Raw genomic sequence first — 27848 nt, forward strand, 5'->3', positions numbered from 1 at the left:
TTCAATTTCTACTGGCACCCTGTAGGTGAACAGCACCAATGGCGGTCCTTGTTTAACCCAGGCCTCGACCAATCCGGTATGGAAATCATAGATTTGATTTGCATGTTTGATTCGGCAAAAGTTTTTCGTCGGATGCCCTTCCTGACACAACCTTCTGTATTTATCCGGTCTTGGTACCGGCACAATAAGACACTGCCTTGTGCCCTCTTGCGGCTACATTAAAATATACATTTTCTGTAGACATGGTCAAAATAACTTCAACATCACAGAAACACCATTTGATTTTATTAAAATTTATGCAAATAAATGAATTAAATTAAATTCTGACATAAACAAATACCAAAAAAGCCAAAATTAAAACCACAATGATAAAAAAAAAAAAGATGCGACCATATAATTTAACATACTGCGGTAGCGCCAAGAAAATAGACTCTGTTGACTTTTGTCTTTTCCCAGTAAATCTGAGTGGACTTATGTAAATCATGCTGAAAAGTCACTTCTGTTTGAGTGAAAACATAAGTTTGGATTTCCCTCCACTGCTCGATCCCAATAATGTCCATGAGTCAGAGAGGGAGTATGACTCACTGTCTTTACATGTTCTTTGCTGTATTTTTTCCACTTCTCTGCACTCCTAAGAATTTTGCCAAATTAGAATTAAAAGTCCAAGAAGAGTGAATAAAGGCACTGTAAGACTAAATAACAAGATGGATGATCACTGATAATAAATTCCCTCAAATTTTTTTTTCTAAATTGAAAACTGCTAATTGCAAAAATAGATTTTGCATTACAAAGAAAATACGATTGTCATTTTGCTCATTCATTTCTCACTTAAAAAGAACCTTTGACAAACACACATCTTTTAAAGCTTCTGTTGAACAATGAGGCTGAATTGTTGGAGCGCATACATAGGTAGTAACTGACTTTCTCCAATACTGAAACTGGTGCGTTGGTTGGTTCACCAGTGATAATTCTGCACCTCAGAATTAAATATGGGATAGCACCCTGCCTAACGACACTCCATGAACTCCTCTGAAGTCAAATCAGAGCATTCATACATTTACACACTGTAAACGCTCTCTAACACAGGGTACAGAAACACATATGCAAATACATCAGAAACAATGATTAGGTAAACATATACAGGATAGGAAGTAATACACTGACTGTAACAAACATTAATGATTGTATGTTGTTGTTATTTTTTCATAGAAAACGAATAAACTTTTATATTGCTTTGGCCTGTTCTTTGAGCAGTCTGTTCCCGTCCTCCACTGGTTGAGTCGACGCAGTAGCATCAATGAGCCGCTAGAGGGCACCACTGACAGGACTTGGAAGCAGACAGAAAGGGGGAAACCTGACTTGGTTTCACAGCTGTTCCTCTATCTACTTCTTCCCCCAACCATTTTTTACCATCACTCCTCTTCTTTCCCTGTTTTCCTCTCCTTGGCTTCAGATTTAGAACCCAAACATGTCTCTTTGTGCAGTGAAATCTGTGTCCTCTTGGTCCCATTTGACTGGGGACAGGCACTCTTCAGTGTTGAGGTCCTGAGGGTTTACCCCAATGTCCAGGACCTGGGGGTTAGTGCGAGACTCAGCGAGTCTGGAGGAGCAGAGGAAGAGAAAGTTCTTATTAACAAGTGCTTTAATGAAATCTTATGACTTTTTGTCTTAAGAGATAAACAATGGTAATCCTACTTCTAATGAAAAGAATCATGTGTTTTTTAGTTTAAAGTCACATGTGGCCAGATATTCAGAGTCTGTAAAATATTCCTCTCGATCAACTGATGGAAACCCAAACACACCTGCAGAATACAGATTAAACCAGGAAACATGTTACATCAATGTGAGCACACCGATTATCTTCATCTTGACTCTCTCATCCAGTGCCATAATGGTGACAAGGTGCAAATCTGATGAATGTCAGGCAGAGACAGATGCAACACTCTTGATGAAGATGTAAACACAGAAAACATGTTCGACAGCAATGAAAGTTGCTTTAAGATACTTAGAGATGAATCAAACTGATTATGACAATGAAGACCTATTAACCCATAAAAGATCTGAATGATGGTACATGACCTCGAAAGAAGTTCAAAAAGACATGAATTCATCACCCGGGCTGATACTGAGACAGATGAGCAGGCTTGAATAGTGGGTTTACTGGGGAGGATGAAGAGGAGAACATCCAGGGGAGGATATTGTTACCTGAGTAGGTTTCAAAGCTATCCAGACTGTGGCTGGGGGTGCAAAGGAAACATCACAAATCAGGCAACAATAATTAAACCGTAAACTATTCTGAGCTAATGATGAATAAAGGTTTCGGTTGAACGCTTTTATTTTATTGTTGCTACAGTCTGACTTTAGGTAAACAAAACTGTGACGCGTGGAGTTGTCCAACGAAAAGCCACAACATGAAGGCCAACAAACAGAAATAGAATAACATGATGAGTTTACATCAACATTTGGAAGACAGAAAATCTCGTCCTCCATTCACTGTGATCACCTGATATCGTGAACAAGCTTCACAGCTCCACAAGATGGGAGTGTAGTCTCAAATTTCGGCACAAGCAAATTCGATTCATCTGCATTTAACAGTATGAGCGACACTGATAAAACTGCTCCCTTAAAGAGAATTTAAATGGACCCGGACCTAACAATTACTGACCCATGTCAGTCAAGCCTTGGTGTTTCAGTCGAATGGGAGATGTTTGTGCATCACATGATGTTTTAGTCACCGGGAAAGCATTAACACATACCTCACAGTCTCAGGTATGAGTGCTATGTGGTGGCTCTCAAGACTAATGTAAGGTCTAGCCTCTAAGAGTCTATTTAAAAGTCTTTTGTCAGGGAGTTTACTCGGATTGAACAGTCGTAACAAGACACATTCATGTTACTACACACCAAATGATCCACTAATCTAGAGACTGTTTCAGGCACCACATATAAACAATCAAGTACAGTGAGGAAAACGCTAAAGACAAAACTGTGTTATATTCTGATTGACAGGCTTCATCCTGACCAACTGGCCCTCAAAATCTTCCTCAGTTACAGAAATGTGAAAGAATCTCTAGGAGCATCTTCATTCATCACAGGACGAGGAGATCAGCATCGTTTGGGGGTAATTACAGTGCATACAGACAAATAATAGACTGATAAGAGGGTTAGGATGGCCTCTTAGCACTTGATTATAAAGACCGTAGAGATGATTCTCTCTTCCGCTAAGTGTAAGTGAGAGGATAAGGGGCTCTCAGACTTAGCAGGGGGAAGGAAAATAAGTGCCAAAGGAAACAAATACTCTAATAAAGACTGGAATGGAGTGAAGAGTGAGCAGTGGTGAACAGCAGCACTGAGTGCGCTGAAGATTCACACTTAATTGGAGCATTAATCACAGAGGACTCCAGCTCCAGTCGCAACGGTTTGTTGTGAGCATCAGCAGAACTATGAGAGTTCCACTCAGGACAGGCAATGGACTTTTCCTTCAATACGGAACCTATAATTACGAGTTTGTCTGTGTGAATTTTTTTTCACGACAATAACAACAATAAATACGACATTATGCCACAAAAGAAGCTCCTCCCAGAGGCACCCATTCATAATGACAGGCCTTCTGAGCTCCTATTAAATCAGTGTGTCGGTCTGTAATGACGGTAATCTGAGCCTACAAAAGCAGCATGACTCAGGGTGGGTAAAGTGAGGCCCTGGTGTACTCCCTGGTGCATGTCGGTGGGAGTACACCAGGGGTGAGCCAGGCAGAGGGAGGGACTGTGTTTATTATGAGAGCAGCCCAAACCACAGGTGGTTATTTCCAGAGCTGCAGCCTGGTGGCTGTTCAGCAGAGGCCGGGCTGGAGGGAGAAGCTAAATCATGCCGGTCCTCACCTTGAGAAAGCCTCGTCCAGACCGTCCTCCAGCTCCTGCAGGCAGGAACACAAACATATTGGGCCAAGTTAAATTTACGTCTGGAGACAGGACAAATAAAGGCAGCTTCTTCAAGCCATATTGAGTCACCTCTTGCCATTTTTGGTCCAGCCTCAAACTGTGTGGAGAATTTAATATTGGCTACTTGCAACTCCACACCCACTCCAGCTATGTGAGGATTTGATAAGGTCATTTCTGTCCAATGGCCTATTGTCTCATTCTGCATAGAAGCCGAACCACAGAATCTACCCCCTAAATAGGGCTGGACAGTACATCACACTAAAGCTTGTTAATCGGTGTTTCCTGCAAGGCATTCTGGTCTTTCTATCTTATGGAGACAGAGCAGATGAATCTAACTGACCAACCCGACTCGTGTCTTACCCATACAGTATTGTTGTTCTCTGTTGTGTGATTATGCACCATGAATGGATCCGATTCCATCTGCTTAGTTCCTGAGTGGACCAGTGCGATGTTGGCTCCTTCTGACAAATCCAGGAGTTTTGCTGTCGCCACCTCTAGAAAACAAAAAAACAGGAAATATTTTACAGACTCTGCATAAACAAATGCTTTAATTTTCAGGCAGCCTCCCACATCTCATTTTAGATTTGTTTCTCTGAATGTGGATCCATCTGATCACAAAGAACGTGACACTATGCTGTTCATTAAGACCCACTTTTCCTTAATTAAGCCTTTAATGGATCTCTCAGCCATCTGTGGATTGCCACTTTGTGATAAGTGAGCATGCAGTAACCTCCTGACATGCACCCCTAACCATGGCGACACTACTGGTCTGAAAACAGATTAGCTCATAATGACTTCAGCAAATGATTAATGTGCTTCAATAATGAGTGTCGACGCTAATTTCCGTCTACTTCAGGCTAACGTTGCCCACAGACTAAAAACTTATGACTCCTCTACTATTAGAATAATCTAAGTGTGTTTTTTACCCTCATGGTGTAGCAAAACATTCCTAATTGCTCTTTTCTTATTTCCATGTTATCCCAGTAGATGCTCCCAACACAACTGAGACAGACTGTATAGCAACGCATCCTCTCCTCCTGTCAACTTGGCTCAAAGGCATTTCTGTGTTCTGTTCTGAAGGAATCAGTATTGTGGCACCGGGTCATTCAAGAGAGAGGAGTGGGTGGGAAGGGATCAGCTGCTCCATTTAACTAGAGCTGCAGTGTTTGGCAAGTTGGAAGTAAAGAAAAGTCATCTGAAGATGATGACATATCCTCCATTCATTTGGTGACTTTGTAAAAAATTTTACAACCAATAAATGGGCCTAACACCGTACAAGAGTAAAGGTATCATTACTCGTGAGCATAACATCCCAGTTCTAATCCCTGATTAATGGATGGTGCTGAAACCCTCTGGCTGGGATGAATATACAGTATGTAATAATAATAATAATAATTCTCCTTTTTTAAAAGGCGCTCATGCGTTACTTTGCTCCACAATTTGCTTCCGGGAAATAAAATCCGCTGGGAAACAAATGACTGAGCCGATGCTCGGTCTAAAAATCACACAAAAAGCCTCTGTGACACAAGAATCTGTTTCCGGTTCCTGCCTTTTTGAGATCTCAGTCTCTGCAGGGATCCTCCAGTAAAACGCTGCACATTCAGGCCCACAGGTCTGAATCAAGCGTCAGAGTAGATTTAGAGCGACACCTCTCAGACCTCAGGGGTCATCTGTCCAGAACGACACATGAAGCTGATGTCTGCCTGCAAATAAATAAAAACACACTGCCTCTGTCTCTAAGAGAAACCACCACCACCAAGAAAGTTTGAGGCGTACAGAGGGTGACAGGAAAAAGACAAACACATAGTGGCCCAACAAAGGGAGAGAATTATGAGCACTAAGTGAGCAGCCATTGTTCCGCTGGCAGCAGGACAAGGATCATTCTTTCTGTATCCCTGCCTGAGGACAATAAGTGGCGCTGATAAGGCTCTATAGCTGCTGGGCTCACTGGATGCAAACAGAATGTTTAGAGGGCATGACCCGCATCTCAAGTCCAGGAATCCTGGGCAGTCTGATGGGGTCACAGGAAACGTGGACATCTTTCATTCTTTTTTGAAGGTCCATCACTGTGTTTCCATTGTCAGGGTGGAAAACAATCATTTGTCCATGAACAACTCTCCATCATAAAATGTGATGAAGACCAGTGAACCAAGAATGTTCCTAATGGCTCACAACACGGCAAGTGGGTTTATGATTTCAAATAAAGAGCAGCGCCACATAACAACCTAAAAATGTCGTTCTCTTCACTGAATTGACGATAGCGAGAAAAGATAACCTAGAAAACACATATTGTCGTCAACTGACCCGCAGCCTCAATATAAGCCAACCTTTGACATGCGGCTGGATACTCGTCCTCCCACTGCGGTTGCTGTGAGGTTGTTTCAGAGACATGAGGGAGAGAATGATGGAGAGTAAGACGTAACCAGAGGTGACATGACTCACCTCCTCCCTTCAGGCTGTCCAGGCTGGCCGAGTTGTCCGACTGAGAGTTGCTGGCTGCTTCTCCATCCGAGCCCGACGCCACTCGCCTCTCTTTCTCTGTGCGAGAAACGACAACAACGGCTGAAGCAGTGAGTCGCTAAAGCTGTTTACTATTTTGTAGCTCATAACAACTGGGTATGAAGTGTTTCACTAAACAACCATAGAATGTAATGTGTATCAACAAATTAACGTTCATCAAGCCATCTGCCAGCTGACACCAAGAACGCCTGGCCTTCACAGTAACACACAGCCACGATTACAGAAACTACAGTGTTTAAATACAATATGCGACGCACCAGAGAACAGATGAATAATGAACTCTGCTCACCTGCTAACAACACTCTGATAACAGCATTCATTAGTTTTCCTGCATAGTCCTTTCAGATCGGTTTCATTCCAATCTTTGGAATTGTACTGAGATTTGTTTATAAAAGCCTCCCACACTGAATTTCTACAGGGAACGGGGCTCTGACTATGATGAGGTGAGATGCGCTGTTTGATGACATTCAGACCCCTAGAGCTGCCATGACATTTCATAGTTACATCAAAACAATGATAAACTTTAATCAGTAGAAAACGACACTTTATATTTGTGTGGCATCCATCTATCCATTTGTTTGTAAAAGAGATGATCGCAAAGGTCTCTGCTTCACCTTATACACTCTATCCTTCACCTCTCCTGAACGCCATCCATCACCTGGGAACAGCTGACAGCACCAACAAGGGTGGGAGGGATTTGTTAAGGGCAACTGTTGAAGCTCAGGTCTGATTTCCTATTCTGAAACATGTGATGGACAGAGTCCTGGTTTTATATTATGGGCCAAGTCAAGTTTACTCATGAGTGCTTGCATTAAGACACGTCACTGCCTTTGATGAAACGGAGAAGCCACACAGCAAACCACCACTGTATTCTGTGCAAATGAAACAGGATGCTGACCTGCTGAAACTGAATTTCACTACTGTAGCTGCAGATTAACATGCCAATTTCTGTCTGTTCTGCAGACAACAAGAAGAAGTTTGTAATGCACCGTGATCCGTGGTATCTAAAACCCCCCAGATCCCCAAGTCCAGGTAGCTTAGAGGTCTTTCCAGTGTACACTGTAATTTCCATTCTGACTTGAGACTCCAATGCCTGACAAACATGCTCAGATCAAAGACAGTTGTTGTGTTTACAATTAAAATTATATGAACACAGGTGGGAGCTCTAATATATGGAGGAATGTGGGTCAGGAATTTGTAGTGAGCTGTGGAGAACCTCTATGGGTGGTGGAGGAGAGTTTGTAAAAAGCAGAGGCAGCATTAGAGTCGCTCCCGCCTGTTCCTGCCTGATTCTCCTGGGCCTTATAACACAAAATGAAATAGACTTGAAATAATTTTTTCCTCAACTCATCTTTCTTCTGTCACTAGAAACACAACTACTTCTTCATAAAGTGTTGTTCCTTCACCCTCCATGATGCCCCTCGCAGATCAGTTCTCCTCCAGTGACACCACATTGAACCAGAAACAAAACTTTTTGGTTAATTAAACAGAAACTGAGCGGAGGTGACAAATGTTAAGGGAAAGAATGACAATGCAAGACAGAAGGTTTTAAAATTTAACACAAACATAACTGAAAGAGCGTGAGGTCAGACATCTATGCCCCCATCTCGAAGAAAATAGTCCCTCAACTGAATAGAAACATGCCCAAATAAAAACGTTCCTCACCCTAAAACCACAGAAGAAGAATGGCTGGAAATGAGGAGTAAATAAGAGGCTTCTGACATAAAAAATATAAGCTTGCCTTTACAAGAGACCAGATCAATCCCACAGCAGCGAATTCATCAGGGGGTTGAACTCCAACTGACACACACACACACACACACACACACCTGTCCCATCATGCTCTCTGCCCTGCCTTTCATGCTCTCCTGCCCTCTCCCCCTGTCCCATCCCCCACCCTCACATGTATCTTCCCTTATTAATAAGCAGAAGCCAGAGCTGACATGGGGGGAGGAACAGGAGAAAGAAAATAACTTGACAGGGAAGATAGTGTTTGTGTGTGTGTGGGGGGGGGGGGGCACAACTAAATTGAAAGCAACAATGGATAATAAGAAAATTCGAAAGCAGGTACAAAACCTTAATCTATGTAGGAACAGAAGAAGTGAGGGAGGGGTGACGGAGATGCTGAGCTACTCGTTCACTTTGCAGTCATACATGCAGTAAATTACATGCATGTTATGCAGAGCTGTACAAAAGGACGGGTGTGATCACATCTCCAGGCAAACACAGCGCTTTGATTATCTGCCGTCTCCACGGTGCGGCCCGATCACACGTTGTCTGCTCGTCTCTTCGCTGTGTTTTTTGTCTAATGCTTTACAAGTTTAATAAAAATAAAAAAAAGGCATCAGGGAGTAAATCTGTGCTGCCTTTCTGCCTGAGGAAGAACCAGACTTACTTCAGTTGGCAAACCTCTGCCTCAGGCTGGCCCTAATACCTGTCCACCCTACGCCCATGTCGATACCAGGATGAGTGTTTAACTGTGACTGATTTCCCTGTAATAAAGAGTCACCACCGAACAAAACACCAATCTCTGCTCCTCAGCCACTGATCTAACCGCTGTTGGCACACGTGTGTTAATAAGAGTGTGTGAGCTGTGAATGTGTGACAGTCAGGATTCCACATGATCCCTCTGGAGACCATTACTGCTGGACCAGGGAGACAACGAATTGTATGTTTGGTTGTTTTGCAGGAAATCTCAGGGTAACAGATCGCTGTTTGGCCACGGAGAAGACAGAGGATGTGTAAAGTGGAGAGAACAATAGTGGAGGAGGAAAAGGAAAGAGAGAGGAACGTTTTCACTCATCCATCACAATCCTCTGGTCTTTGGGGGTGACCATGCGTACCTTCCTTGGCTGTCTGCCAGAATTCAAATGCCACTCGGAAAGCCTGAGCCACTGTTAGGGTTACCGCCTGCGCCTGTGGGGGGAGGGACAGGCATGAGACAGAGAGATAAAGCAACAGAATAAAATGGAAGATGATTAACACTCATATGGATCTCATTCACAGGATGGAAACGACCTCTTAAAAACAGGAACAACAAACATGAGTATGGGCTCCTTGAAGAAGGAAGAGAAACCTGTGAGCTCCATGAAGAGCTGTTTATGTAACGGGGAGGGTACATGGCCTTTACGTCAGAACCAAATTAGCAGGAGGAAGGAAGAGGAGGGAGTGGCTCACTCATTCTGAAAACCTCCAGGGATGGAGGGAATGCCAGAGAGGGATGACAACTACCCCACCCTTCATGATTTCAGTCCTTGGATTTCTCTTGACTTAAACCTGAAGACAACTGTATGAAGAGTGTCACTGCTGTTCGGCTGACTCCAACCCCAGCAGGTTTATCACCCATAGAGAATGCAAATGTATACAGGACAGTCTGCTTATTTCTCATTTCATTAGACATGCGTTTAGAATGGTATATTTACTTCTTTTCTTCCTGTCTCCCTCTTATGTCTGCAGGATAAATGTGAAGGTATCACTAATCAGATATCTTGGATAGCCATCAAATTCCACCCTTGAACACGTTGAATGCTCATCAACTGAGTCGTGTCATCGGCTGAAATCAATCTGAAAAACTAAATACAACTCAAAAGAACAACTATTAGCTTTGGTGAGGTGGTTTTATCCAAGATGGGAACTCGATGGAATTTCTGCTGGAAAACCGACAAAAATCAAGGTGACAAGAATTCTGATCAAGAAACACTCAAGTCCACATAAAGTTCATTTTTACGTTTTGGCTGCTGTGTGGATTGCTGATACAGATTGTGATGGCTGAACTTTAGAGATGAAGCCTGCTGGATGCTGACCTTTGGATGGAGCCATGCTTGCTTTTTCCCTTTGTCTCCAATCTGTACTCTAAAATAAGATAATCTGCTGCTAGCTGGAGGTCCACACTGAACAGACAGATGTGAGAGTGCTACTAATCTCCTCATTGGATTTGTGCTGTAGATTATAACATACTGTACCCAACGTTTAAGCTGTCCGCCCTGGTTGTTTGGCCAATAAACAATCCAATCTGAGTTTAACTCCTTACATGAAAGCGAAGAAAAGTATTTGCTATGACGTTTGATTATTCTTTTAATTAGACAGGAGTAGTGGAACAGCTATATTCTAATTCTCCTATCCAGTTGGCTTTCAATGCTCTGTGTGCTCCAGCAGTAAACAGCGTGTTTGTGCTGACAGTGGGTGTGTGACAGAAACACAACACAGTGCAACTCATTTACGTACCATTTTTCTCTTCGGGCAGAGGAAGGCATGACACTCAAGTGCCTCATTGTGTTGGCTCTGGACGATGTAGGCAAACACTTTGTCATGCATCTTGTCCGCAGTGCAATATGATATTCTGGACAGAACACACACACACACACAGATGCACACATTTCACTTTTTTTTTTAAGTCGTCACAGAGCAAGTGTCATGAAGAGAACACTGGCCAGTTGGGAAGGAAGACCCTAAACGGTGGAGAAAGGTTCTAATTAATTTCTGCCATCTGCACATCAGTGCTTTTGTCAAACGACACGGATGAAAAAACACACAGGTGACGCAGATTTCAGTAAAAACTTCAAATTGTTTTCAAATATTGAGTGGGTCCACTGCTCAACTCTGTCCACGCTAAGCCTTTAAGCTGGTTCAGTAATCGGACTCAAACTGTTTCCAGCATTTCTCTTAATTATTAGTGAGGAAAAAAAAGAATCCCTGGTATTCTTGGAGCCGACTGTGTGTCGACATGTTCCAGTCGGACCACACTCATCAAACACTCACCCCAGCTGTGAGCAGGTATATGCAGTGAACTCTCAAACAGTAGACATCCGTACGGACGCCATTCCTTTGTTTTTTCAACAATATGCTACATAACGCCCCCACTGAGTCCGGCTGTCCAATAACCTTCACATATACACCAGAAAACACTCTGAGACTGTTCTTTGTCTTTCTGTGGTGTAGGAGGTCATCCTCAGGGTTCACGTTTTTCAGCAGAAGTCTGGATTTTTTTTGTCACAGTTGTAGAATAAGGCATTAATTTAAAGGTGTGATGCACCTCAGAGGGACATATATATATATAATTTATTTGACAAGCACATCATTGCTATAATACCAGGATGATGGGTACACTGGAAAGAAGGAAAGGGGGTACCAAAATAGTTGGGTAAAGATAATGAATGTCTGCCATCTGTCCTTTCAGCTCCAGGATTCAGCGCTGTGCTTTAATGACACTGGGAGGGAGAGTCACACAGTTGTTGAACTATTGATTGAGGAATATCAGCTGTGGAAATAATAAATAAATAAAAGTGAAAAGAAAACTTTGGAGAGGTTTAAGAATCATGGCTGCAGCCTGTACAACACAACCAAGATTTACTGGCAGATGCTCCTAAGGGAAGGCATCAGGGTGGTGGCAAATCCATTTCTTTTATTGGTCGTCCATCTTCTCATCTGGGAAGGAGAGCTCCGACAGGATGCATGATGAAACCATCTGCTGTATGTCCTCACATGATCCCGAGCTCAGAGTTGGACTCAACTCATAGTGTCAGCCTTTTAAATGATCCATGTTCCCCAAAAGGAGAAAATCTATCAGCGTTACAGCATTTTACAAGACACACACTGAGAAAAAGCGTTGCCGACACAGTTACTTTAGTAAATAAGCTGTTTTAAGTGCATTCCAGTGACCCTAAAGACAAAAGAAATCTAAACTGTCACTTGACCTGTTTAACAAATTGGTACAAACGGCTGCACACGGAGGAAATCAAGTTAGTAAAGTTATGTCTACTAGAAGCTGGAACTGTCAGCTCTGAATGCACAAAATACTACGAAAACTTCTTCAAGATGCTACCACCCCTAATGTGAAACCATGGTAACAAATGTGGAGTAGAGGTGAGCTGATACACAGATATTAGTGGTGACTATTATAGCATCAAAAAGCTTCAGGGGGCTCAGTGTCCAACATTTAAATGCCTTGGATTAGTCCGTCCATTAATCTGTGCTTGGCTGATGCAATTGGACTATTTGAAAAAAATAAGTCATTTAAAGAAGATTTGAGGAAACTGAGGTTAGTGAACAAAAACCTTACACTTACAGATGTTCTTGATTCTCAAGGTGTCAAATGTAAACTTAAAGCTCGCAGCGACACATTTCTAAATGTACATTTAGTAGGACTACATTTTTACCTTCTTTCATTATTATCTTCTCTTACATCTTTTATGTGCAATGTCCCTCAAGCTAAATCTGAAAAACTATTTTGGGGAACTGTCAATAGTTCAGAGCTTGTTCTCAGTCAGTCAAAATTGACTTAACATAACTTTGATGCTTAGGAAATATTGGAGAGTCCCATCACTCTTCCACATGTAGTCTCATAAATGTGAAATTTCAGAATTTAAGTGTTTAGAAGAAGAAGTAGTACACGTTAATGATCCCCGTAGAGAAATTATTTTGTTTTCACTCCTGGTTAATGTGTTACTTAACATGCATATACAGTATATGTTTTTGTACAGGCCCCTGAAACAACCAAGCACACACAAGGGGCCTGTAGGCATTCAGTAAATACAGGGAGGTCGAGTGACGGGCAGCCCCATCTTTGGAGCACCCCGAATGAGCAGTTTGTGGAGGGGACTGTGCCTTGCTCAATGGCACCTCGGCAGTGCTCAGGAGGTGAGCTGGCACCTCCCACTGCCAGCTCACACTCCAAGAGTGAATGGTCGGAAGCAGGAACCGAACTGCCAATCTTGAATCATTGGATGACCCGCTCTACCGAATGAACTACTGCTGCCCCTACTGCCGTTTTGAACTTGAGGCCGGTGGAAATGAGGCAGCTTTAAGCAGGCTGTGACAGGCAAGTGTATGTATCTACTATAGCACATGTGTGTGTGTGTGTGTGTGCGCGCGCGCATGCGTGTGTCTGTGTGAGACACAGAATGTAAGAATAGCTGCAAAGATGACCGACCTGTATATAGAGATGTTTTCTATCAGCTGGTTGGAGGCACTGTCGTACAGGATGATTCCTCGTGGAGAGACTTTTAATGTGACTTTCTGCAGTTTCTTTCCACTGGCTTTGGCCTGGAAGGAAGGGAAGGAAACAGACAGGGTGAAAAAAGGAGGAGGTTTAAGGTTGAAGAAAATTAAAAATCTGGCTGAGTGTCAAGCTTTAAATTACACAAATGACTACTGGGACTTCTGCTGTTTGGTTGATCCAAACTAAAGGTATTGATACCAGAGATATGATCTAAAATACAAGTTTTCTGACGATCGCAGACACAACATAAATTTAAGTACACCTTAAGTGCAAAATTATCCCATTCAGCTGTCTGGCATCCCTCTCATGAGGACACCGAGGGCATCCAACAGATTAGGCCCAATCACCCTCTCTTCCATAAATCAAGTCCCAGGTCCCACCACTAACTTCATTACCCACTGAGCTGACAGATCCAATAATATTAAGACTGTTCTACCATGATGAAGCTCACTGGGCTCCAAACTAATTGCACCCTACTCTAAATGTCAGGCTGGGCCTCTGGAGCAAGGGGTTCAGCCAAGCAGTCCCTCTCCTTTGAGGTGCCAGTCAGGTCATACACAGGAGAACATTCCTGGATGACAATAATACAGTGGTGGAGCTGATGATTATGTTGGTTAGTTATTATAAGACGATAATTTATAGTGTGTGTGTGTGTGTGTGTGTGTGTGTGTGTGTGTGTGTGTGTGTGTGTGTGTGTGTGTGTGTGTGTGTGTGTGTGTCTTTCTTTCAACTGTTCCAGTGTCTGCCAGGGAGTGGGAGAGTGACATCTCACTGTGGCCACGATCCTCTTGACGGCAGCTGCAGACAGCTCCTCTCCTTTGGGCTGCTCCACCATGGTGACCCCTAAGTACTTGAGCTGGAACACCATCCCCTCCAGAAGGGTCTCCCTCGTGTCCGTCCAGTTCTCTGGAAGCTCTGCAGGTGAGACACACACAACGATGACACATCTGCTCCCCAGAAGCCCCATCATCAGTTTGTACTGAGATCCTGTCAGACACGAGTCGGTACCGTACCGGTATGGATGATTCACTTGGATGTGGCAGCAGACAAAAACTATAAGTCATTATAGGTGAGTGATAAGCACATGCTTTTGCTATTCCTCCTTGTAGGAAGGCAGAAGCACGTGATCTCACTACACAGATTAAAATATTCCAGAAAAATGTCTGTCTACCACTGGTTAAAAAAAGAAAGTGGCACTGCTGCTCTTCCGGGCTGCACAGCAGATAAACACATGAGAGTTATACATGAAACATTAAAACATATTTACAGAAAGTTATAACTTTTATTTTTCACCTTAATGTTTTGTTTAACAGAGCTGTGCATTCTTGACGTTAGTTTTCTTTTTTGAAAAAATCCATCAGTCTGTGGAAAAAGCCAGTGACCGCTCAAACACACTTTTCCACCTGCTGCAGACTAAAAGGTTTCTAAGAGTTTTAATCATACATCTGACCCGGTTAGACAGAATTATTTCTTTGCTAGTTTTTTTCAAAGCAACCATAAAAATTCCTCTGAACAATCTCAGACAGGTTGACTGTTCAGCAAGTGCTCGGAGGACATGTGGAGCTGTAGTCACTGCTGGCAGTGCTGTTTGGAGTTTGTGAGGTGTGAACCAGGTTACCCTGCTTGGTGAGGAGATCAAGTCCTCAACTTTAAATGCAAATCCACTCTTCAATGACGAGATTTTGAGAAACCTATCAGATTTCAGTGGTGCTATTTGAAAAAACTTTTCAGTGCGGTTTACTAGATGTTGAATAAAATATTCCAACAGACACAAGCCATCCTCTTCACTTCTTGTTGGAACTCAGTTTACTGTCCTACCAGCCGCTGTCAAAGAAGCCCTTCATGAGAGATTATCTCCTCCAGCACACTAGAATGACACTCATCCAGGTCTCAATTACGCCCACTGGGGAATGAAACACTCAGGCTGTGGTTTCGATTTGTTTTATGAAAGGAATGCTGGAGGAGTCACTCAGATCTACATCCCATTAAGATCACACCAGTATGGACAGCCACACAGCCAAAGAACACCACAGCCACGGAGCAATGAAAGGGGAAAGACCCTGTGTGAACTTGCCTACTTCAAATGACAGTAAAACCTTCAGACCCAGGTTCCAATTATGCAGAGTCAACAGCACAGCTTTGATTTTCACAAGTTTCAATCTGACCAGCAATCGGTGCTTCTTCTCTTCTCTGAGGCAGCAAAAGAGGAAACGGCTGGAAGTTTACCCCGATAGAGAAGCTGTTCCTTCATAAGTCATCAATGGACGCACTAACTTCTCTAAAAGGGTTTTGAATTCAGAGCTATGAGATGTGACAGCAAGCGAGCTCACCCAGTGACAAACAGTAAATAAAGTCTTTGCTGTTACATTACCATCACGGTAATAACATTTCGGTCTTAAATTTCACTTAATTGATAAACAGAAACTGACTGTTTAAAACATTTAACTGTTATTCAAATCTTTTGTCAAGCAAAACTTCCTGAAATTCACTCATTCCAGCCTTTCAATCATTGCTACATTTTGGGTTTTTAAGCATTTTATATTATTAATGAACAATTTTGAACTTTTAAAAAGCCTGAAGAAGTTAAATGTGTCATATTTCAACACATTCACATATTAGTGTACTTTCTGAGAATTAATGCAACAATTTGCTCAATATTTAATCCAACTTTCATGTTTAAAGTCATTTTCCCGTCATACAATGTAACGATGAGACCGTTTAAACATAAACCACTTCAAAAAAAGGCAGCATTCCTTTCTTCTTCACCCAGCTGAAACTGATGGAGTGTGGAAGGGCTTATAGTGGTCTAAATGTAGCTGTAACCAAACCCATACAGTACTTCAGTAATGGTTTAGTGTGACGGTGAACATGCACTTTCAGGTCAAGGTCTTCCACGTGTCTTCTCTGTGTGTGGAACAGACCAGGCTGTCTCTACTTTGCTGGTCCTGTAGTTATATTAGTGCTTAGATAAGTGGCACCCTGACTGTAATGTAATCTGTGGCCAGGAATCATTAGCTCCTATTCATGACCAAAATCAAGTCACCAGGTGGGCAATAAAATAGCCATTATGAGGTGCAGCCACTTAGGACATTTGCAGACTCTTATACAAATATAATGGTTGTAATGCACACTTAATCTCTGCTAGCATCATATTGGCAACTCTCAGCACTCTGGGACTTCAAAGGCGACACTCAATCCAAGCTTAGAGCTTGTCAGTGTTGACCAAAGGCAGCACTGCTGACACATCTGCTCCACTGGATCTCAATCATTGGTCAGATGTGCTTTGTAAATTCTCAGCGTGATCCGAGGATTAGGACAAACGGGATTCAAACAATACGTGCAGCTGCAGTGGCGAGCGTGCACTGGTCCAGCGGAGGTATCAAAAGAAAAGCCTCCATGCTTCAACTGCCTCTGCTAATGCTCAGGAGGCAAGTCTCTGGGGGACGACCAACAGGAGCTCGTTTGCAGTCTTATGAATCCCCCACTCCAAACAGATCCTGAGGAGGCTACTATAAGACTATTCAACCCAAACAGTGGGAAACCTTTAGTCCACTCTGCATGGACTAGATTACATGAATGTTCTGCAAATGTGAAAAACAATATGCAACCTCATTATAGCAATTATAGCGAGCAATGAAGCAACAACTTCCTTCAAAAACTGGCACAATTGCAGTAAACTTGAGTAGGGATAGCTGTGGTCCAAAGCTATTTTTAGACTGGTGCATGGATCCACAGCGCTGCTTTGCATGAGGAATAATCCATTTTCATGTTGGTTGCATTTGCATTTATACAACCAACCCCCATCCACCACTAGCAGTCCCATCCATGGCAGCTCTATACAGTGCTGATTACAGCAAACTTCAAAGACTTCCTAGCTACGCTCTGGCTGGTCAGTGAACACCTCTTGCCTGGGTGACACTGCTTATAAATGAACCAGGGAGAGTAGACAAGTGGAAGGTGATGGGAATGGAGAGGCAGGAAGAGGGCAAGCTGTTGCAGTCAACATCCCAGAGTGTGACATTATTGTTTAACGAATCATTTTGAAAGGATAATGAACTGCTGAAGTTAATTTTATTCGTTTTTGGCATCTACACTGCAAGTCTTCACAAGACCAGATGCCAGAATCCAGATCCCCTGGAAAACTACAGATGTGCAGCACACTGCAAACACAAAACAATTAATGGAAAAATGGGAGATCAGAAAATTCCCAGCATATGTACACATCTACTTAACTCTGATGAGTTATCGAATTAACAAAACATCAAGTCGACCAACAGAGTAGTGTCTGTCTTCTCCTGCTCTGTTATGGGTTAAACTCACAGCAGTCACTTAAGTCAGGACACACAGTAGAATCAATACTTGTGAACACAAAGTGCTTGACGGCTCCATCAAAGAGTGCTGCCATTTCTCAATCGTGAGTCTAGTCTGCCCTTGTTAACAGTTCACCAGTACCACGAGGTAGTGAGGGGGTCTTCAGTTCTGACACATTATCAGTTACCTGGAGAGTCTTATCTGTAGTCAGAATTGTAAATTAATATACAACTGAACCAACCTTTCTATCTGTACAGATGGATGTAATCTATCCAATGTAAATGAAATTCTAAATGTATATGAATAAAAATATAGAGAGGCTCCACTAAGTCATGTAGTGAATAATGAGTTTTTACCACAGGAGCCCAGTCACTCTCATAATAAATCGTCCATCCATTTTCTGCCGCTGTATCCACTGCTGCGGGTCACGGGGAGCTGGAGCCTATCCCAGCTGGCATAGGGTGTGAGGCGGGGGACACTCCAGACATGACGCGAGTGCGCCGCGGAGCCAAAAACAAAGACAGACAACCACGTACATGCACACTCACTCTTACGTGCAATTTGGGACCAGCTAATTAACCTGAATCGCATGCTTTTGGAGGTGGGTAGAAGCCAGAGAACCCGTAGAAAACCCACGCAGACACGGGTAGAGCACGCAAACTCCGCACAGAGCGGGACTCAAACCCGGAACCGCTGTGTTGTGCAGCGACAGCGCTACCCACTGCACCATAGTAAATCAGATATGTAAAATGAAAATACAAATAAATATACATTACAGAGAAAACACATTTTCTCCAGAGAGGCTTCATGCTGCTAGTCTCCTAACAGCAAGATTGCTGTGGTTATTTGAGACATCAGATACACACGATGGAGATGTAATAATAATGTAAAGTAGACCAGCTGGTCTGGTGGACTGGGTTGGGTGATTAGCATTGGCGAGTTTTTGATTGCAGATGATTGCAGTAAAGAGGCAACGGCAAAGTCTGTGGAGTGACCTTAAGGGACCAAACCTTAGCACAAGAGAGCAGGAGAAACAAAACTAAACATGAGAAATAATCTTTGACCAATGAAAGAAAAGTTGTCTTTCACCTGTGCAACCCTTCTGGTCAAGTTATTGGTTCATTAGTTTTAACCGATCAGAATTAGAGGAGCAGTGATTCTCATGGCCTGAGCCAAAAGAAGCAATACTACCAGAAAAGGTTGCATATAGCCAAGAGACAAACGAGGCACAAGAGATGTGTACAGAAACAAAGATAACAGTGAGGTGAAATGTTCTGATGTCTTCACACAACACCTCCACATTTGTATTTACTAGCTTCAATAACACAACCTCCTCCTACAGTTGACATATTTGTTGTTGTCACAACTTTTGGTTCTTCATTTCTCTCCTGTCGATGAATCAATGCCACTGTGAAAAGACACATGAACGTGTTTGAGCATTGACAGATTGACCGTTTCAAACTGATAACTATTTTTGTTATTAAATCATGTGTGAATTAGTCTTAAGCTTGTGGTCACACAGACAGAGTGATGTCCACTCCACCGGTGAGATGGTAACCTGCTCCCATTCCTTCCACCTCATCTGCAGGCAAGTCTAAACACTCCACCGTCAAGTAGGCGAATAAAGACTGCAGCTACTTACTCACATTACAGTTCGACACATCTGATCGCTGGAACAAGTGTAGTCAGCTGGAAGCACGCTGTCAGCAAGAGTGTAAACCAGACCTTTATGAACCCACGAACACCACAGGTTTGTAAAGCAATCACAAACTTTCTAAAGAACAGGTTTGGAGAAACTTAAATGCACCTGAAAGTTAAAGCATCTTTATTGCCCATTTTAAGCTCTGCAAACCTGTATATGTCAAGAGGAAAAGTCTGCACAAACATTAAAAAAAAAAAAAATTGAATGGATTAGTCAAGAATGGGCCAATTTCATGTCATATAACCTTTTCTCTGCTGTGAAATAAACAATCTGTAGCAGTAGTCAAACAAAGCACAACGCTTGGAAGTTATCTGTGTACCACGAACACACCATCTCACCGGTCATCCAGCTCCTCTACTGCTGTGGAAGATAATACCACAAAAGGTTTTTGGCCCTTCTTTGATTTATTATTTGATCGTGTGCCTAAGATAGGAGCTGAAACTGTTCAGAATTGGTTCCTTTTGATGAAACTAAAAGATCTGGAGGGACAATCTGAGGGCTGACCCTGTGAAGAAATGAAGCAGAAGGGGTGGTGGATGAGGTGGGAGAAGCAAGAACCAGGGAAAGTGGCAGTAAAGAAGAGAGAAACCTGTGCTTCCTTGTCTTGCCTTAGGAATGGAATATGACAGATGGAGAGAGGGAGAAAAAGAGAGGGGAAGAGATGAGACAGGAGGAGGAAGCAAGACCTTCATAAAAGAAATATAAGCAGATAAAACGAAATAGGAAGTGGGGTATTCGGAAATAAAATCAAGTAGCATGAAAAATATGCAAATGTTGAAAGCGAGTCAAATTTCTCCTCATAAATACATGCGTTCACACAACAAATCTAATGGACAATTAAGGAGATGCAGCAGTTTAATCACCGTGGAAACAGCAAGAGCAGTCTGTTATGCTGTGACTGCAGGCTACATAACAGAGTTAATACTCACACTGCATGCAGCGACAGTCATAAAAACACATATCTCCACAGCGCCATCCTGTAACTTTTTTAATCAGTGTGATCTGGATTGTTTCCAGAAAATATTAATACAGTTCCTCCATTTTAAAATAAATGCTTCTCTGAATAAAAGATTTGATTGGCCGACAGCAAGAAGAATTTAAGATGAAAATGCTTGCTCACTCCTTGCGGTCAGTGATACAAAAGAAAACTAAAGAATCAAAGATGAGTAGGTGATGAGACTCTGGTGTGAGTCAGAGCTGGGATTTTAAGTGGCATCAGCCAGTAGGAGTTAAAGTTCTGTCAATATTCAAGTAAATCCTCACACATGGTTGTACGACACCAGATGATGTCAGTGATGCTGTGAGTACATGAGTCAGTCGGCGTAGAGATGCAGCTCTGGGTGACAGTTACATCTTCAACAGTCTATCAGAAATACTTATTATGGGATTGAGGGGAAGGGGAGAGGGACCAGCAGCAACATGAGTCGTTTAGCAGACAGACACAAATAAAGCTGTCACTGTCCCACCATGATTTCACACCTCTAGCCAGATCCACAGCTGGACGGACCATCCAGCTGCAGCAACAGTTCATCCATTGTTCTGAGAGGAGCTTCTTGGTTGCGACAGCTCTTCGTTGTTTCACATTGGTGGCAGTGAATAAGTCAGAGAACCATATTCATCCATGTCCTCTGGAAACCACAGAGTTAATCATTATATTAAGTTAGGTTGTGCAAATGCTTGCCCACCTATACAGGGGAAGTCAACACATCTCCACAGGCGGCTCTATTGCTCTAGAATCCATGAACTGTGGAGGAACCATCAAAGCCAGATGGACATTTGGGCGTGACTGGTGTTATCTTTGGGCATCCACTAATTAGGCCTCAGCATACCCAAGCTAACAAGGTACAAATAGATAAGTTCTGTTCGAGCATTATTAGTCTCCAATTAGGACACTTTGGTCTATTTTAGAAACTGCCAACTAAGATATGGGAAGATGCCTGGAGGGGTACACAAAGCTTGCTGAGAGTGAGAGCCTTGGACAAGTTCTAAATATTCCAGACAAAATGTCCTACATCTCTGGAACAGACTGTGTTCTGGATTTGCGTCCAGTTTAACCAGGTACTCACTGCATGTAAGGGATCTGAAGTTCTGTTCAGCCCACTGATGTCAGCACAGGTCACTGACAGGAGGAACAATTCACAGAAGCTCACCCTTCTGATGACTTAGAATGTGTTTGGCCCAAACAAGAAGACTAAGCAACTAGTAGCAGTTAGAAGCTAATTCAACAAAGAAGAAAATCAACCACATCTGATTAGATGACAAGTCCGACCATCAGGTAGAACACCAGGTTATACATCGTGATTCCTTTATTCATTAAACACCAGAACGATATTTATAATCACCAGCTGGACTGATATTGTTCTGCTGTTGTCTTTTTCGGTGTAAACAAACAAAGATGTTACAGTTAAGAGACTCATAATAAAGACAAATAAGAAAGAGGACTGGCTTTATTTTTTATATAAGAGTTTAGATAAATTATGTAAAATATACAAAAAGTCTTAAAAGAAATTACAATTTTGTATTAACGAGAGGTGATCAGTACCTGCATCATTGCACACACTCTTGTGATGTAACTGACGACTTCATTCAGACTTGCCACATACCAGACGTATGTAATGCCACTGAACTCCATGACCTCACAGCAAGAAGGTCTTGGGTTTGATTTCCAAACCCAAAGCCTGATTGGGTTTGACTTGGACCTAACACCGATTACACTGATTAGAATCTGAGTTCAGTTGAACTCAGTTCTTTCAAATCCAAAACTAGTGTGATTAAAACAGCATGAACAACTCCTTCTAAATAAATGAATTTTTATTTGACTGATTCAAATTTCATTGGCTATTGACCCTGAGAGCTGATGAAATCCCCTCTTTTTCCACCAGTCAGTGATGGACACACATCACCACCAGTCAGCTCCTCCACAAATTATTTCTCTGAATCTTTACTCCAAATATATATGTTCATATGCAGACATGTTATGACTTGAAATTTTGGAGCTCAGCTTGAGTAAGAAGGAGTCAATGAGAGGTAAAGGAATCTGCCATGGGTAAAAATATTCAACTTTGCATTCCCATGGTCTTCAAATGCAAAACGAGCTTGGGTTTAAGGTGTGACATGACAGGTTTCATATGATTTCACTCCAAGCAGCACAACATACAGATTTTCTCCAGGCCATAGCTCACAGGTATGCTGGGATCTTAAACACAGAATCAATAAGTTGAGAGGTCGGGGTGAAAAGGAGCAAGCGTTACCAGAAATACGTCTTCATGGGTCTGAAGAAGAGGAAGGGCAGGTTTTCTTTTTTGACACTCTACCCGAGTTTCATTGTTTTCTACTGATCAAACGTCCAAAGCGCGTCCAGAAAGCACTACAGCTTGATTAAGGAATTGGAAGAATGACGGCTAGAAAAATGTTTGCCTCTTTCTTTTAGAGTTAGAGGAATGCTTTATCTTGCCTTGAATAGCATCTATTGACTTGTTTTCTGAGCACAGATTAAAATTGAAAGATCTGACAAACATATATATACTTAACCCTTTCTAGGCCACTCTCATTGAATTGCTGAAATTTAAAAATTCAAAGTTTTATTGCTACTGGAGGACATAACAAATAAAATTCTGTCCTAACCTTTTTCAAAATTTTTCAATTTCATGAACAAAATCAAATGACCTACCCAACAAAGGGTTAAAGGCCGGGATACCCGTCAATACAGACTACTGGGGATTTGTAATTTTATCCCCTTGGTGTAAAAGTCTCAGATGTAATTTATCTAGATCCTGTTTTCCAGGCAACAAAAAAGTTATTTCTAAGCATTTTGGGGGGGGGGAAAATTGGCCCACGCAAAAATTCTGAAGCAATCTCATAAATACAGAATCAGCAGGTTGTCCTACTGACAATGAGCTGAAAACCAGCACATTGACCATATGTCCACACATATGGCTGGTGGGAGATTACATCAATTATTTCTCACAAGGAAAGTGAACTGGTTAGTCACTGTGCTTCTTGCCCAGACTTCCCTTCAGGCCTTCTCAGAACGGAACAGTCTTCTGTGATCAAGTGGGCGAGTAGATTATTTTTTTATGTGTCCTTGAATAAGAAAAATAGGGAAACAAAGGCAGGGATTTTATTTTGTTCTGTTATCTTTTGGGTCTGATATTTCAATTTCATTGACAAAGGCATTGTCCTCTGATATAACAATATACAGAAAGAGATGGACATTTGTTGGAGGAGAGGAAACTGTTCTGCAAAACAGCATGATAACATAAAAAAACAACCTTTAAAAATTAATCACACTGCAATTTACTGCTCAATTCAGCCCGTGTCTGTAATGATAACAATTGTGGTGCTTAAAGGATCTTATTTTTCTCTGCTGTGTCAGCAGAAACAAGAGAACGTCAAACATTCATTTTCCTGCAAGACTGAAAATCATCCTCTTAGCTGAACAGTGATGACGTGTGATTTTACAGTTCTGTCCACTAAAAGAATCACACACACACCTTTCACATACAGGAGAGGTAACAGGGTTATAAATCAGTGCAGAGTTTACAACTTCATAAAGGAACCCTGCTGGAACCAATACCCCTTAAAGCCCGGCCATTCCCTGTGGATGACTTTGTCCAGGGGACACTGACTAGGGCAGGGCCAGGAGAGCAGGTGGAGCTGGTCAACGCAGAAAATACACCATTGATATGTTTTCCATCATCCGAATAATACCAACAAGAAAACACAGCAGTATCAACAGCACTGTAGCATGGAATATCATGGAGTTCAATGGGTTAAAGACTATAAACACTCCTCACAAATCTGCACCAGTCAACTCACGTCCTGTGGCATACAACAATGTCAATATTGACAACCCCACAGAAGTCGGCTCCTTGACCAAGGACGTGGGAGAGATCAGTCTCTGCAATAAAGACGAGGAGTTTCCGCATCCCACGCTTTTCAAACTGAAACTCAAGAAAAAACAGAGCCTTTGTAACCTACCAAGATGGTAATATTACAACCTTCACTCTACGTGGTCACAATTGGGTGTAATGGAAGGATAGCACACATAACTATGTAGTGAGCTCAGCAGACTACTGTAGAGGAAATGACACAGCTGATATACTCTTGAATGTACAGACAAACAAGATTGCAAAAGAAATAGAAATACAATCCTACTCTAAAAGTTGACAAGAGACCTGGTGAAGGTTCATGAAAGCACTACCGAAGCCTGTTGTGAACCAAGACTGCTTGTGGGAGGAGAGGAAAGAAAGCCATTGCAGAGAGATGCCAAAGAAGTGAATCGGTGTCCTTGACAAGCCAAAGCCTCCCCACACGAGGAAGAGAAAAACAGGAGACTTGCAGTAAAAACTTCACCTCAAATTATGTACCTGTTTAAATCCAGTAAAATTGTATTTTTACAGCCCAATGGGACAACATTAAAAGTACTTGACACTTTTAAATTACTGCAGTGACTGGACAAAGACATACAAACTCTACCTTGGAGTTTGAACCTCCTAACATTACAGAGTGAAATTAAACACATCCTCCTTTTTCTACCTTTTAACAGGTGGAAAAAGGAGGATGATAAAAAATCAGGAACCTCCGTTGGAGTTTAAAAAAAAACTACCAGTGATTCTTTTCTCTGTCAACAACGTTAAAGAGAGAAGAGGATATGCTTTTTGTTCCGGGACATAAAGTCGTGGTGAAGCCTCAGCATTAGGAATGGATTGGTGGTGATCCTGTGACCACTGTGGGTCCCATGTGGAGGCACCTGCTGATGGTGCATCACTCCCCACTGACACAAAAAACAACAAAGCAAGGCATTTCTAACACGTGTCATGCATTGCTGCCAAATGGTCTTTTGTCTGTGAAATATAAAGGGCAAAAGAGATAGGGCATGGGGGCAACAGATTGAATAAGCCGACATATAGCGGAATGTCAGCCTGATGAAAGCCACACTTGTTGTGTGATCAGCTGAACACCAGCGTGGAGGCTTAAAATGTTGGAAATCAACCCCCCAGACTCCCTCACGCAACCACTCCTTATCCACGATCGCATTTTTGTTTCACATGGAGCATCGCCTAGCAACAGGGTTGTGCAGCCATGACAGGAAGGCTCGTCCTTGCGCGTTACTCACTCCTTCACTCCCACTCCTATCTCGATCGCTCATCGCTCCGTGTCACGATGTTTTCACACCGTGTCGAACGTTTTCAAACCGATGTCAACACAATCGACTCCGTGACGTGGCAGAAAGCTCGACTCAAACTTTTGGTGTGTCATCCGGGTCGATCGAGCTTCTCGTGCTACTTGTTGGACACGCTGAGCACCGGATCGGAGGTTCGACTCCTGAAAGAAGCGGTTAGTACCCGCGAAGCGCCGCTGTCAGTCGGGGTGTCAAGTTCAACAGCGTGTGGTCGAGTTGCCAAGTCTCCTGAATACCCCCCTCAGCGACCCAAACAACTGGACTGGGCGTCCGCAGAGGACTTTTAAAGTGACGCTATAACGCGTCATAGACACCAGTTAGTTAGCTCCTGTCAGCGCTAGCTAGGGCTAGCCAGGTAAGCTTCTTTAAGACAAACGGGCAAAGCTAACGCCCTGCTCGTAAGGTTCCGAACAACCGACTACTCACTTTTATGTCTGCCCGCACCCCACGACTGCTTGGCGATGCTGGGACTCCGTATAATTGCCCGTCCAGCAGATTTCAAAGCGTCCATGTCTTAATCCACGAGTGGGGCAACAAGCCCGACCAGCGCCGCCTCTCCTCCGTCAAACACTTCGCTTGGTTTAAAACAAGCGTCTCCCGTCCAAACTTTTTCCAGCTGTATTTTTCCTCCCGGCCGTTCGGTTCGCTTTGAATCGAGTTAGTTTGTGACGTTCGGCCCCTGGGCGGTATCATGTATGCAAATTAACCGAATAATTTGCGTGACGCCCGTTTGTGGAATCATTCGAGTGAGGTCGTTACAACTGCGCCTGCACCCCGGGCGGGCGGTGCTGTTTGTCCACGGTGCGGTCTACACACCCAGCGTTGGGGTGAGGAGAGATTTAGTAGTCACGTCACGGGTTGTGGGAGTCTTCTCATATTTAATTCAGCGTTCGTCTTTATTGAGCTTCTAAATTCATCTATTACGTGGAAATGTCGTGACCACAACCCGTGTGGAGGATTTCACGTCTCACAATCAGTTTACTCACCTTATCAGGTTGATGTCACCCCATAGAACAATTAAAATCAGGTGAAAAAAAAATTATTGATAACACATTTGCTCATCAACACAACAATACCTTCTCAACATAAAGAAAAATGAACAATTTGTTGATTTGGATGATTTGGGCAAAAATATCACTTTGTAAAAAATGACTTAGGCAATTATTTTAAGAGTTTGACAATATTTCTTCTATTTTATTGAGTTTTTAATATGCTTATGGGCGGCACGGTGGGTCCGGGTTGGAGTCCCGCTCTGAGTTCCCATGCTCTCTCATCTCTTCGGGTTCTCCGGATTCCTCCCGCCTCCAAAAGCATGCGCTTCAGGTTGATTGGCCAGTCCTAAATTGCCCGTAGGAGTGAGTGTGTGTGCATGGTTGTCCGTCTTTGTGTGGCTCCGCGGTGCACTGGCGAGTGTCCGCTGCCTCACGCCCTACGTCAGCTGAGTTAGGCTCCAGCTCTCCGTTACCCACTACGGCGGATGAAGCGGTAGAAAATGAATGAATGAATGTGCTTATGTTATTTTAAAACAGGGAATATTGAATTACCTTATGGATTTTGCTTTATAGATCTACTTTCCTCCTCTTACAATTAAATTAAATCTGATCATCTTTATCTATCTTTATTGATTGAACCAGTGAATATTTCTCTTAAACAGCAGATAATGTTATTTGTAAATGTCTTTTTAATGTCTATGTTGCTACACATTCATATAATCCTACATTTTGAATGATGGCATGATTTCATTTTCCTTTTATTGTTTGCAACCCCTCCATATCTTGCTCTATAGCTAGGATGCCCATCACACATGTTTAGAGCTGCAGAACAGGAAGCTTCTCTAAGGGTTTTCTCTTGGACAGATTTACTGTGACTGTTAGTCAGTTCATTATGGAAAGCCAGAGCATCAGGCTGGACACTGGAGGAGTGACCTCTCCTAATGGACTACAAACATTAACAGTAGATAATGTCCGCTTTACAAGCCGGAGGGGAAAAATGTGCACTTTAGCTACACCACATTTGGTGAGTTTATACAACCAGTTCATGTGTAAGTAAAATGTGCATAACTTTCATTTTAGTTTCATTTAGGATTTCTTTGAGCTTAGAAGGACCTGTGTTGTGAAGTGCCTGATGGTAAAACAATTCAAATCCTTCAAATGACTGAGCATTTTGTTAACTGATTACCATCCTCAAAGTAAGATA

The 27848-nt window shown here is 42.6% G+C and overlaps 1 protein-coding gene across 5 annotated transcripts; it reads right to left on the minus strand.

Moving 5' to 3' along the window:
- Positions 1-265: 265 nt before the first annotated feature.
- ldlrap1b (low density lipoprotein receptor adaptor protein 1b) lies at positions 266-26460 on the minus strand. Of its 5 annotated transcripts, none has more exons than XR_011038545.1 (10): positions 26079-26460; positions 14228-14370; positions 13387-13499; positions 10683-10797; positions 9302-9374; positions 6381-6476; positions 4338-4432; positions 3879-3913; positions 1803-2237; positions 1465-1600 (listed from the first exon to the last, which is right to left on the minus strand). XR_011038545.1 is itself a non-coding variant. In XM_068338628.1 (9 exons), the coding sequence occupies exons 1-9, from the start codon at positions 26161-26163 to the stop codon at positions 1456-1458; spliced, it is 939 nt and encodes a 312-aa protein (XP_068194729.1). In that variant the 5' UTR covers positions 26164-26456; the 3' UTR covers positions 266-1455. The 5 variants fall into 5 exon arrangements, 2 of the variants coding, with proteins under 2 accessions (XP_068194729.1, XP_068194730.1); XR_011038543.1 differs by having other exon boundaries at positions 4299-4432; XR_011038544.1 differs by having other exon boundaries at positions 1471-1600; positions 1854-2237; positions 4299-4432.
- Between the last annotated feature and the right edge of the window lie 1388 nt (positions 26461-27848).

The sequence above is a fragment of the Antennarius striatus genome, chromosome 17 (genome assembly GCF_040054535.1).
Source record: "Antennarius striatus isolate MH-2024 chromosome 17, ASM4005453v1, whole genome shotgun sequence".
In the NCBI taxonomy this organism is placed as follows: domain Eukaryota; kingdom Metazoa; phylum Chordata; class Actinopteri; order Lophiiformes; family Antennariidae; genus Antennarius; species Antennarius striatus.

Bases quoted from the DNA above. Each gene is read 5' to 3' on its own strand.
- ldlrap1b (XM_068338628.1), bottom strand. From the start codon at position 26,163: ATGGACGCTTTGAAATCTGCTGGACGGGCAATTATACGGAGTCCCAGC. The intron at 4,433-6,380 runs GTGAGTCATGTC...TTTGTTTTCTAG, and splicing joins GGACAGCCTGAAGGGAGGAG to AGGTGGCGACAGCAAAACTC. The intron at 1,601-3,878 runs GTGAGGACCGGC...CTGCTCCTCCAG, and splicing joins CTGGACGAGGCTTTCTCAAG to ACTCGCTGAGTCTCGCACTA.